Raw genomic sequence first — 10,619 nt, forward strand, 5'->3', positions numbered from 1 at the left:
TTTTTTTAACCAGGTTACACAATGTAAATGTTAGACTGTGCAGCATTATGTCAGTCTCTGTGCTTACATGACAGCTAGGAATAGCACTGTATGAAATAGAGTCATGGCCAAAAGTATTGACACCACTGCAATTCTGTCAGATAATACTCAGTTTCTTCCTGAAAATGATTGCAAACACAAATTCTTTGGTATTATTATCTTCATTTAATTTGTCTTAAATGAAAAAACACAAAAAGAATTGTCCTAAAGCCAAATTGGATATAATTCCTCACCAAACATAACAAAGAGGGTGGACAAAAGTATTGGCACTGTTTGAAAAATCATGTGATGCTTCTCTAATTTGTGTAATTAACAGCACCTATAACTTACCTGTGGCACCTAACAGATGTTGGCAATAACTAAATCACACTTGCAGCCAGTTGACATGGATTAAAGTTGACTCAACCTCTGTCCGGTGTCCTTGTGTGCCCCACATTGAGCATGGAGAAAAGAAAGAAGACCAAAGAACGGTCTGAGGACTTGAGAAACCAAATTGTGAGGAAGCATGAGCAATCTCAAGGCTACAAGTCCATCTCCAAAGACCTGAATGTTCCTGTGTCTACCGTGCGCAGTGTCATCAAGAAGTTTAAAGCCCATGGCACTGTGGCTAACCTCCCTAGATGTGGCCGGAAAAGAAAAATTGACAAGAGATTTCAACGCAAGATTGTGCGGATGTTGGATAAAGAACCTCCACTAACATCCAAACAAGTTCAAGCTGCCCTGCAGTCCGAGGGTACAACAGTGTCAACCCGTACTATCCGTCGGCATCTGAATGAAAAGGGACTGTATGGTAGGAGACCCAGGAAGACTCCACTTCTTACCCCGAGACATAAAAAAGCCAGGCTGGAGTTTGCCAAAACTTACCTGAAAAAGCCTAAAACATTTTGGAAGAATGTTCTCTGGTCAGATGAGACAAAAGTAGAGCTTTTAGGGCAAAAACATCAACATAGAGTTTACAGGAGAAAAAAGAGGCAAAGAAAAGTACACGGTCCCTACAGTCAAACATGGCGGAGGTTCCCTGATGTTTTGGGGTTGCTTTGCTGCCTCTGGCACTGGACTGCTTGACCGTGTGCATGGCATTATGAAGTCAGAAGACTACCAACAAATTTTGCAGCATAATTTAGGGCCCAGTGTGAGATAGCTGGGTCTACCTCAGAGGTCATGGGTCTTCCAGCAGGACAATAACCCAAAACACACTTCAAAAAGCAATAGAAAATGGTTTGAGAGAAAGCACTGGAGACTTCTAAGGTGGCCAGCTATGAGTCCAGACCTGAATCGCATAGAACACCTGTGGAGAGATCTAAAAATGGCAGTTTGGAGAAGGCACCCTTCAAATATCAGGGACCTGGAGTAGTTTGCCAAAGAAGAATGGTCTAAAATTCCAGCAGAGCATTGTAAGAAACTCATTGATGGTTACCGGAAGCGGTTGGTCGCAGTTATTTTGGCTAAAGGTTGTGCAACCAAGTATTAGGCTGAGGGTGCCAATACTTTTGTCCGGCCCATTTTTGGAGTTTTGTGTGAAATGATCAATGTTTTGCTTTTTGCTTCATTCTCTTTTGTGTTTTTTCATTTAAGACAAATTAAATGAACATAATACCAAAGAATTTGTGTTTGCAATCATTTTCAGGAAGAAACTGAATATTATCTGACAGAATTGCAGGGGTGTCAATACTTTTGGCCATGACTGTAGAAGGAGTAAAGCAACATAACAGAACTTACATGTACATTTCTAAATGTGAACTGTAAAATGGTGCTCAACGTTGAGGATAAATATTTAAATGCATTTTCTAGGGCCTCATGCACATGATGGCGTGCAGCGCCACGGAGGTCGTTTTCACTTCCTGAATAGAGCCACAAGTGATCTGCGTGCCTCCAGATGTTTGGGGACATGCTCACTCAAGCCCCCATCACACATAGCGAGTCACAAGTTTTGTGACGCAACAGCGATCTCACCAGCGAGATCGCTGTGTGTGACACTGACCAGCGACCGGCCCCCCTGCCAGTTATTGCTGATCGTCCTGGAATAGCCAGGACATTTTTTTTGATCGCTGGTCTCCCGCTGGCCAGCACGCATCGCTGCATGTGACAGGTGGGAGACCAGCGCGCTGGTAACTAAGGAAAACGCAGGGTTTCTAAGCAGCGCGCGGTGCTTAGAAACCCGATGTGTACCTTAGTTACCAGCGCGCTGATGCAGGGAGCTGGTAACCAAGGTACACATCGGGTTTCTAAGGGACGCGCGCAGCTTAGAAAACTGATGTGTACCTTAGTTACAAGCTCCCTGTATCAGCGCGCTGGTAACTAACGTACACAGCGACACCGCGCGCTCGGCATCGCTGGTGCTGATCGCTGGTGAAGCTGCCTGTTTGACAGCTCACCAGCGATCATGTAGCGACACACCAGCGAACCTGACAAGTTGATATCGTTGTCGGAATCGCTGGTGAGTCGCTATGTGTGACCCTTACAGGCAGTGCTTTCAGATAACGATCTCTGTCTACACAGCATCTGATGGTACACTGGCACCAAAGCTGCGAGCGGCAAGTATCACGATATCTGCCTCTCACGCATCTGTAGAAGTGAGGTCCAAACCCACTGAGATGGAAATAAGGGCAGCAGGATTATGCCTGTAATGAGAACCTGGGTTGAGTGGATTTATGATCTGTGTTGCCGATTTAAACACAATCCAATTGATCTCAGGAAAAAGTGGTTTACTCTCAACGCGTTTCAGAGTCCATCTGAATCCTTCCCCAGGACACAACCACAAATGAGGAAGGAGTTAGTTGGATTCTGAACCACAATGATAGTAAACCATTTTTTTTCTGAGATCATTTGGATTGTGTTTAAATCAGCAGAACTTATCATAAATCCACTAACCTAGTATATCTGTTAAAACACATGTGGATATTGCAGCAGCTGATGTTTTCACATCATCAGTGGTTGAGTCTTACACAACCCCTTCAAGGTGAGCTTATATATTTTTTATCCTCACCAATTTTCTATTGCGCATTGCATTTTTTATCTAGCTTTAAAGAGAACCTGGTACAGGGTAATCAGCAGTTCTAGTGTTCCAATGCTGTCCGGCTGCCTTACCGAAAGCGCGGCTACAGGGAGAAAATTAATATTTTTCCTGGGAACCGCTGGCTTTCAGTCATAGAGGTGTGCCAGAAGCAGCTATAGTTTGGCTGTAATCACACCCCGACATCTTGACAACTGGCTGTAGAATTGGCTGTTAATCAAAGGGGGGGGGGACAGTGCTTACAGCTGCAGCTCATGCCTCTGACAGCAGATGGGTCCCAGTAGAAATAGGGCAGCAAGGTGGCGCCTTGCAAAGCTGGAGTCCTGGGTTCATATCCCACCAAGAACAACATCTACAAAGAGATTGTATGTTCTCCCCGTGTTTGTTACACTATTAACCTGCAGATTAACCCTATATCTACAGGTAAAGGCCATTGGGGACAGGATTCCTTTAAAGGGAATCTGTCACCTCAATTTGGCGGGCTATTTAAATGCCTTGTGTCCTGTCCGATGGGCGGTGTTTCATCTCCTTTCCTCCACCCCATCAAATTCCCAAAAATATTGCGGACAAGGATGGGGTGGAGGAAAGGAGACTAAACACCGCCCATCAGACCGGACACAAGGCATTTAAATAGCCCGCCAAATTGAGGTGACAGATTCCCTTTAATGGAGGTATTCATGAATAAAGTGAGAAATGGGAGTTACCAGTTTTGGGGATGGGGTGTGTGCCCCTGCACACACTTTTCTTCTCATTGCTGATTGTCACTATGTGGTGATACACCACAGTCTGATAACACCCATCTGTACATGTATCCATGTATTGGAGGAAAAACAGGAACAGCACAATGCAGAGTTACAAGAAAAGATGCTCCAGAGTTTATACAAGCAGTATACTGGGAACCTGTCACCCTGGAGGATGCACTACACTAAACAAAAATCAAAAAGCAGGCTGAAAAGCGTTCTGTGCCATCAAGAGGTGTTCCTCATGGCGCCTCTCAGCAGCGCTGTGATCATATGATGGAGTCCGAAACCTACCAGTACGTGATTGCACCCCATCACATGATCCACAACTCATGTGATCAACTATGTGACTGCGCAGAACCAGGAAGTACCTGTTTTTAGTCATCCTGTGGGGAACGAATTTTACTTTCTAAGAGAACGTGTCAGCTGATACATGCAGCCCGATCCAGCCAGGTATGTTCGACTCTGAAACGCATTTCAGAGAAAAACATACTTTAATAGCAGCCAGGGACAACACAGAAGACCAGCCGGACATGTTGGTCCCCTGTGACTTCTCCCTTCCTGCTGCCCTGGAAGCTATTAAAGTATGGTTTTCTCTAAAAAGCCACAACATTTCAGAGGCAAACATACTGGGCTGAGTTCATACAGCCATTGCCTGATCCATGCTGCCCAGAGATTGGTCAGCATGTATCAGTTGACAGGTTCCCTTTAATTTTAAAGATCTGATGAAATATAGTAACCTACAGGAAGGAAAAAAGATTATGCACTTAGGATAGACCAGGAGGAATAATATTACGACACATGGTTGTGACACCAAGTCCCATGAATATAAAGGGAGTGTCAGCACAAAGACTGTTCAAACCAAACACAGGCACTCAGTGCACCCTTGGTGTGGCCAAACAGTTCACAGAGCACCTTCCAACCCATTTGTTTTTTATCTCCACCCTCCTCTTCCTTGATTGACAGCTGTAGATTTACAGAAGGGTAAGGATAGAGATAAATGGATAAACTGCTCAGCCATGCTAAGGGTGCATAGAGCACCTGTGCTTTGTTTCAACAGTCATTTAGTGTAAACGACTCCCTTTAATAAAAACACTTGTACAGGGCTATAAGATTCAAAAGCCCATGCGTAGTTCTAAGGCAAAGTTAAACATAATTTAGAAACGTTCTTGCTTTCTGCACAAAGAACAACACGAGCCTCTACTTTCTATGTCAAGTGATACATGACTAAAGGTGTGTGTGGTCTACAATGGCCTGCTAGAACCACAGGTCCATGCAAACTCTGAATTAATCTTCTAACCCTCACAGATTCGATCCAGGCGTTGTCTCTTTACTTTGTGCTTGTCCATGATTCTGGCTTTAAAAACCACCTGGAAACAAATGGATAAATGTTATTAGCATTCAGACAGAACAAAAGGGAACAAGAATAAAATCCGAGTGTTCAGGATTCACTTACACTAGTGCACGGCTTCTTAGCTGCGCTCACAGGCGGAGGGTATTCCCAAGACCACTGCCACCCCATGGGACTAATCTAACACCTGGCATAATGCAGCAAAACAACTAGCTGAACTCGAGGCGCTTAACTCTCCTTTGGGGACCCCTTAGCAACTAGACTGTCTATCTCCTTGGTGTGCTGGATAATTACATGTAATCTCCTTGATAGGTTCGCTTTTGTTTCAGCTCTTACACATAGAGCCTACTTGTCCAATTCAATATCCCAGTATGTGATAAAAAGGCCAATTATTCAAAATCGATCACTTGGCATATCAATTGCTAGAAAACAGTAATGCTGAAAATTGCTAAATGGAGATTGCCATGATTAAAAATGCGTGTACATTTTGCATGTTGGACATTTAAAGAACACATTTCTGGGTTAATCAATTAGCAGAAGGAGGACTGGGCATCTTCAGATGTCAGGAGAGAGTAGGAATGTTCCTGGTCAGAAACCCAACATGCGGCCAGCCTCCAGGGCTAGTAGGGCTCCACTTCTGCAGCTCAGAGGACGTCACATCTACTGATACCAAGCAGGTTTCAATACACGGGACTTCACTTTTCCCGTTCACCTCGCAATGCATGATCCTCGGTCTACTGAACCACCGCACGACCTGCTCTACCCTCTCCTACTGTATCCTCACCCATCCCTGTAGACTGAGCCCTCGTGGGCAGGGTCCTCTCTCCTTCTGTACTTGTGTCCCTTGTCTTACACATGTTTATTATACTTGTCTATATTTCCCCTTTTCACATGTAAAGCGTCATGGAATAAATGGCGCTATATAAATGCATACTAATAATAAATGCAAAGTGAGCAAAGCCCCCATACACTCGGTGCAATCAGCAGGTATTTCACAAGCCTGCCTAGTGCTCATGTGTTCTCTTTGAGAGCACCTCTATCAGACATTTGTGGTGGTGGCCTATCTTGGATAAAAAGAATCATGAGTCAACAATTGAACATGCCAGATCCATATCGCCCCCCACCCCCGACACGTGAAGTCGGGTGGCCTAATTCCCATTAGATTATCGGCAGGTACAGCAGACATTAGTCTACGGTATATGGGGACCTTTAACCCCATTTGCAATGTATGTGGAGTGTGGATTGAGTACAATTCATGTGTTCATCCAGTGGCATAAATGCTGTGGATTTTCACCATATATTTCAAATGTTTTGGTGGCAAAATCTGCTCTGAACAATCAGCACAAACCAGAGCCAAAAAACAACAAACATGTAAAACATTTGACCTTTACTGTGGAATCACAAACAATTTGTAGTGGCATTGAATAATTTGGAATTCCCCTTTACAAGCCTGGCACTGTAACTCATGGCGCTGGGCTCCTAGCGAAGCATTATTGTTTTAGTGGAATTGCCATAAGAGTCATTAACTTAAAATCGCACAAACCTTTGATGAAAATTAAGCATTTGTAATAATGCGTTTCTGATTCTTGGTCTCTTTGTAACCGTGTAAGCGACCACTCAACGAGTGAGCAGAACGCTCCTTCGCTGTGTGGATGGTTTGTGTCCGCATAATTACTGTTCTCGGCAGCACATCTCCGAGTAAACCCAGGATGTGCTGTCGATAATATGGCGCTGTACGGGGACAAAAAGACCATATTACCAATGGTTTTGTTCCCATCAAGAATCCTTTTGCTGTGTAAACCGGCCAGTAACCGAGCAATGAACGACTTGTATATAGGCAATCTAAAAGGTGACGCCACCGGAGACTTCAATGTCTGAAGGATAAGAATGGTTAGTAATACAAAACATCCTTTATTTTTTACTATTAGTCAATGGCAAACACATGGAGGGTGAGGGGATGTCTGACTATGCCCAACATATACTCGTCAAAGTCTATTGGAGTGGTTACAATGGCTCCCACTAATACACTGGAAGGGGGCGCGTATATATATATATATTCTCTATCTCGGCACCTATACATGATCAGTCATGAACAGTATTGGCAAACATCTGAACTAGTTTATTTTACTCTTCTGTCAGATACGTGACAATTTTTCGATATTTACCCCTGACGTAATGCCACTACATTCTGTGAGTGCGTGGAAAATCGGACTGCACTCGGATGTCATCCATGCATGCACTGAATTGCATGGCCGAGTGCGATCCGAATATCGGCTCAGAGTAGGGTATGCAGTGGGGGGCGGTTTTCTCAGAGGACTTGTGCTCGGCTTCATAGACTAACATCGGTCCGATGTTTCACCGGATCTGACTCGGACCAAAATACAGCCGCCGGCATGAGTCCGTAGACTTACAATATGTAGGGTTTACAGAAGATTGACAGGTTTGACAGGTGGAAACGTTACCAATATGGCTGTTACGGACATGAGCCATCAGCACCATACACGACGACTTATGTGGCTGATAACAGGGAGTAATAGCCTGTGGCGTCTCCCAGATACAGTGTATGGTGCCGCTAATGTCCATTATGGGTGAGCGCCCCTGCTATATAGCCAACCACAAGCACTATGGGGAAGGCTGTACTCATGGGGTATGCGCCATCCTTCTCTAGCCCACCAGGAAGACCACCCATAGGCATTACTGGGCCCTATGCAGCAATGTGAGGAGCCTTGAGCACATTCAGGAGCTGCCAGTCCCCATTCTAGCCACACACCCAGGAACGAAGTGCTATGTGGGCAGGACGCCATCGCTTTCTACTCTGTGGGAGCTTGGAAGTCATGGATGTGCCTCGTACATAGTGCTCCAGCCGGCTCAGGGGCCACTCCGCGCGCTGCTCACCGGGCACGATGGAGCGGAGAGCCCAGCGCTGCCCCATACACAGCGCCACAATGAATCGCTGAGCTCCGCGGCGGGAACACGCAGTATGTCCGCAGTGCGCCGTACATACAGGGCGCAGCCTCTGGTGACCGCCAGCTGCACACCCGCTTTCTTTTATTACCTTCTCCTCCCCACCGGACCTGTCGCGCTCTCGGCAGCGAATCACACAGGAAACAGGAAATGACCGCCAGGTGTAGCACCGAGAACCAGCAAGGAAAGAGCGGCAACGGGTCTTGCTGTTTTAGCACGCCCTCTAGCGCTCATTCTATGCCGCTGCTGTGTGAGTGCATAATTCATTGTGCAGCAGCGCCACCGTGCGGAGACTTCTGGTAAGTAATGTCAGTGCTTGGAATCGGCCGAAGAACAATAGTATTTGTGTTTCCCAGTAAGTAGTAAAGAAGAGATATTTTTGGAATTCACCTACATAGGCGTATGTTACCTGGAAACTTGATTTGCAGAGAAGTTTATGTGCCTTACTATGCTCCTGGGTCTCACCAGAGTACAATAAACTTAAAGACGTTGGACAGTGACGCACTGTCCAACGTCTTTAAGCACTAATTGGGCACCAGAGTCACATATCACAGCCCTGGGCACCAGAGTGCCGACACCGGGGGGACAGCCCCTGGGACGGCGAGTGCCGACACCGGGGGGACGGCGAGTGCCGACAACGGGGGGACAGCCCTGGCACAGGAAGGGAGTATAGGCTTTATTATGTTATGGGGGCTGTGAGGATCTGAGGTTGTGGGCTATAAAAATCACCTAGGCAGGTTAACGATGCAACTATTTTTATTCCATACATCCATGGTTGTACAACACATTCATGTAGATGGCCAACATACAATGTCCTCAGTCCACAAGTTCCCAATCTGAGATCTGTAGGTCCCCTGGCCCCGTACCAGGCAATACCCACTGTATCCCAACTTTTGGTTAGCCCATTGCTTTTGGTATCTCCAGCCGGTATAGTTTGCAGTCACAGCCTATGTTCCTCCAGATGATGGATATCACGACCGTAGTGTCACAGTCCTGTCAGCGCTGGCGTGCAGCCACCGCTGAGCAGGGACTCACCCACACTGCAGGGGGGCCCGGGGTCAGATACGGCCGGGAAGCTCAGGCAAACAAGACCTGGAGACGCTGAATGTGACTGCAAGGGACAGGGCTTAGCGTCCTGCTGCCAGAGATCGGCAGGACACGACTACAGGAATGCTCAGGTCAGACAAACGGGGGTCATACATAGAGATAGCAGAAAAGTACCAGGGATGAGACAGAACGGATAGTCGGGGCCAGGCAGCGGTCAAAGCCAAACAGACGTAGAAGGTACCAAGCAGAATCCAATAAGCAGTATCCAGAGAACAGACCGAGTCGAAACCAAAGTATCAGGCAAACAAGAACACAGCACAAACATACGCAGGGATCAACACACTCTGCCAAGGGCGAAAGTATAACTGACAGGAATTGGAGCTTCCTGAGGCTATAAGAAGCTTACCCAGAACCAAGGAGAGGCCACAATAATAAGCCCCAGGTGTGCAGGTAAGAGCCTGCACTGAGATCATAACATTTAACCCCAGAAGTGCAGGTCCACCAACACTGGTTCCAGATATTAACCCCAAGCGTGCGGGTCCAACCCGCACTGGGATCATGACACCTAGCTTATGGAGACCTGTCCAGCCAGGAACCAATCTCCATAGATCATCCATCCATCCCAGCTTGGATCCTCTGCCTTCAAAGTCACTCCAACAACTGCCTGATTCAACCCATGTGTCTTTTTCTCCTTCCCATTAAACATTTTTTGGACTGGGTAAACAGACAGTAAAGCCACATCCCCTCCATGTTGCTGAGTTTTTGATGTTGCAGAACTTTTTGTGTTTTCTTTCATTGCATTTTTGAGCTAGTTCTTCTTACATGCGTTTTTATCTCCTTTTGATGCTTCGTTTTTTTGTCTCTTGTTGGTACGTCATGATTTAACCCCTTTCCTACATTAGACGTACTATTCCGTCCATGTGACCTGGGACCTAAGTCCCAAGGAGGAAATAGTACGTCATAATGATCAGGGGCGCCCCCCGTGGGGAGCGCCGCTGATCGCGGCCAGGTGTCAGCTTCTTATCACAGCTGACACCCGGCACTATGTGTCAGGGGCGGTCACGGACCGCCCCCAGCACGTTAACCCCTGGCACACCGCGATCAAACATGATTGCAGTGTACTGGTGGCATAGGAGAGAAGCGTGCAGGGAGGGGGCTCCCTCCGTGCTTCCCTGAGACCCCTGGAGCAGCGCAATGTGCAGCGCTGCCGCAGGGGACCTCCTTCCCTGCAGTTCCCCGGATCCAATATGGTAGCGGGGGCCTGCAAGGAGCCAGCTTCCTCACTGCCTGCAGAGCGCAGGCATGAGGAAGCCTGTGCAGCGCCTGTGTCAGATCGCTGATTTGTGATGTGTCAGACCAGCGATCTGTCACATGACAGTTATGTCCCCCCTGGGACAATGTAATAAAGTTTAAAAAAAAGTGTAAAAATAATTTATAAAAAATCGCTAAATAAATAAAAAATATT

At 46.5% G+C, this 10,619-nt stretch overlaps 1 protein-coding gene across 8 annotated transcripts in view; it reads right to left on the minus strand.

Moving 5' to 3' along the window:
- Positions 1 to 8,342, minus strand: part of LOC141060599 (C-terminal-binding protein 2) — a 52,973-nt gene extending 44,631 nt beyond the window's left edge. The window contains exons 1-2 of one of the 8 annotated variants that reach the window (XM_073556896.1): positions 8,199 to 8,342; positions 5,093 to 5,162 (exon numbers count right to left, since the gene is read on the minus strand). In XM_073556896.1, coding sequence (XP_073412997.1) covers positions 5,093 to 5,141 — 49 coding nt within the window. In that variant the 5' untranslated portion in view covers positions 5,142 to 5,162; positions 8,199 to 8,342. The other 7 variants (XM_073556897.1, XM_073556898.1, XM_073556895.1 and 4 more) reach the window with 7 other exon arrangements.
- Between the last annotated feature and the right edge of the window lie 2,277 nt (positions 8,343 to 10,619).

This window comes from Dendrobates tinctorius, unplaced genomic scaffold (assembly GCF_039654945.1).
Source record: "Dendrobates tinctorius isolate UK_male_01 unplaced genomic scaffold, ASM3965494v1 ptg000241l, whole genome shotgun sequence".
In the NCBI taxonomy this organism is placed as follows: domain Eukaryota; kingdom Metazoa; phylum Chordata; class Amphibia; order Anura; family Dendrobatidae; genus Dendrobates; species Dendrobates tinctorius.